Source organism: Lygodium microphyllum, chromosome 22 (assembly GCF_053477565.2).
Source record: "Lygodium microphyllum isolate KBCC chromosome 22, Lygodium_microphyllum_v1.1.10, whole genome shotgun sequence".
NCBI classification, from domain to species: domain Eukaryota; kingdom Viridiplantae; phylum Streptophyta; class Polypodiopsida; order Schizaeales; family Lygodiaceae; genus Lygodium; species Lygodium microphyllum.
Window position 1 is genome coordinate 88,517,658 of NC_141156.1, and position 1,968 is coordinate 88,519,625.

The window sequence follows — 1,968 nt, forward strand, 5'->3', positions numbered from 1 at the left end:
CAATAGATGATGAACGCACAAGAAATATTCCATCAAGGGCAAGACTTCCACAATAGGCTTCTAATATACAAAATATTGACAATGATATCGCGAAAAAGAGGTTTTTGCACACACACACACACACACACACACACATATATGTAGAGATTCTCTACTAGAAATTATGTAAAATCCTCAAGAATTGTGTGAGAAATTCACACCTCAAAAAACTGCTGAGTTCTTGTATTAACCTTAACCATATAACACATCAAGCTTCCCGTTGGACCTTCTTAATTTGGCACAACGTTCGGAAGAGTTTGTTCTCTAAGAGTTTGTCACCTACGTGGGCGGCCTTCTTTCTTTGGGTTGCCCAATGGATATTTGACGGGAGTCTCCTGGAGGCGGCCTTCATGCCCCAATAGCCTTGGCGGCCCTTCTGCAGGTATGATTAGAAGTCGGGTTATTAGCGACGAGGGGGCTCGGTGGGAGGGTGAGTCCAGGCGGAGGGGTAATCCAGCTGGTCGATCAAGAGCCTCCAGTGGAAGAGCAGCTCCTTATGAATGTGATGCTGCGCCCAAATACATCAGAATTCGATAGTTAATAAATGGATCGGCTCACTTGGAACCCACTCAATCTAGGCGTTGGCATCATCATGTTATAATAACTGAGCCCAGGTAACTTCTGAGTCTACTTAGACATGAGCTGCTTTAGAGACGATAATCGTAATTTGACAAGGAAAACATAAGGGCCCATACTAATTTACCTTCCTACGTTTGCCGCTCCGCGTCGAGCGAACATTGGGACTTTCAATGCTTTGATGGAGAGGATTAATATTAGCTCTACTGTCAATGTTGTTGATGATGAGAGCGTCGGTCATGAGATTAGGCGCCTTACTGCAATTGTTTAATGTATCACCATCCACAGGAGCGGCGGCAGCAGCTGGAATCGCGGTGTTAAGACTCGCCTTCGCCATTATATCCGCTGCAGTTGCAGCTCAAAACAAGCAATGAGAATATGTGTGTGTGTGTGTGTGTGTGTGTGTGTGAGAGAGAGAGAGAGAGAGAGAGAGCGCTGTGTCAGCCATGCCCATATTATGCATTGCGTTTGCTTATACCTTCTTTTCAACATATGCATGCACGTACTTATAATAGTCTAATTGCAGTGAGTGCTACCTGCGGAATAAACCGGCTTAGGCTGCATGAGCTTACGCGGCACTGTCTCTTCCTGTGAGAGACCAGAACCTACGTTCCCGAACAGGCATATTACGAACAGAAACGCGGGGATGTACAGATTGAATTTGGTGGCCATCTCTCTCTCTCTCTCTCTCTCTCTGTGTATAGCGAACAGGCATATTACGAACAGAAACGCGGGGATAGCGAGAAGACGAGGCCACCATTTTATACTCACCCTTCGATTGTTCCACACTACATCTCTCTCTCTCTCGCTTTCAATTCCTCAGCGGCCCTTTCACAATGTTTAATTGTAGCACAAGAAAAGTAATTATTCTCTTCATCCATATTCTGTAATGGCAGACCTGGAGGGAGTAGCTTTGCGTCACACTCTCTCCAATGGAATATGGAAAGAAAGAAAGAACAAAAGGCATAACGAATTGCATCGAGCACTTCATAAGGTATACGTCCAATCGGCCCACATGTGCATTTGGACCACCACCCCTCGAATTAATCCGTGTACGGTGTATATAAGGCAATGAGCTCCAAAAGCAGAGTAGCCGAATATAGCGGAGCTTCGAGACGTGTGCCATTAATGGAGCCTAATTGACGCATCTTACCAAGCCTTTGAAGTTTGCACTATTCCACTAGCAAGGACAGTTGACCTTTAACAACACCGCCCATCAGTTAGTACTATGACATCTGTCATGTACCAAATCTAAGCGGTCCTCTTACACCATGTCCACCTCAATATAGTTTAGAGAAAGATACAACGTCAAATACCACTGATGAGACCGGCCACTAATAATAAAACGATAGG

At 45.0% G+C, this 1,968-nt stretch overlaps 1 protein-coding gene across 1 annotated transcript; it reads right to left on the bottom strand.

The window, feature by feature from the left end:
• Nucleotides 1-203: 203 nt before the first annotated feature.
• Nucleotides 204-1,312, bottom strand: LOC148017391 (uncharacterized). The gene is made up of 3 exons (XM_087662349.1): nucleotides 1,152-1,312; nucleotides 743-960; nucleotides 204-547 (listed from the first exon to the last, which is right to left on the bottom strand). The coding sequence occupies exons 1-3, from the start codon at nucleotides 1,285-1,287 to the stop codon at nucleotides 443-445; spliced, it is 459 nt and encodes a 152-aa protein (XP_087518475.1). The 5' UTR covers nucleotides 1,288-1,312; the 3' UTR covers nucleotides 204-442.
• Between the last annotated feature and the right edge of the window lie 656 nt (nucleotides 1,313-1,968).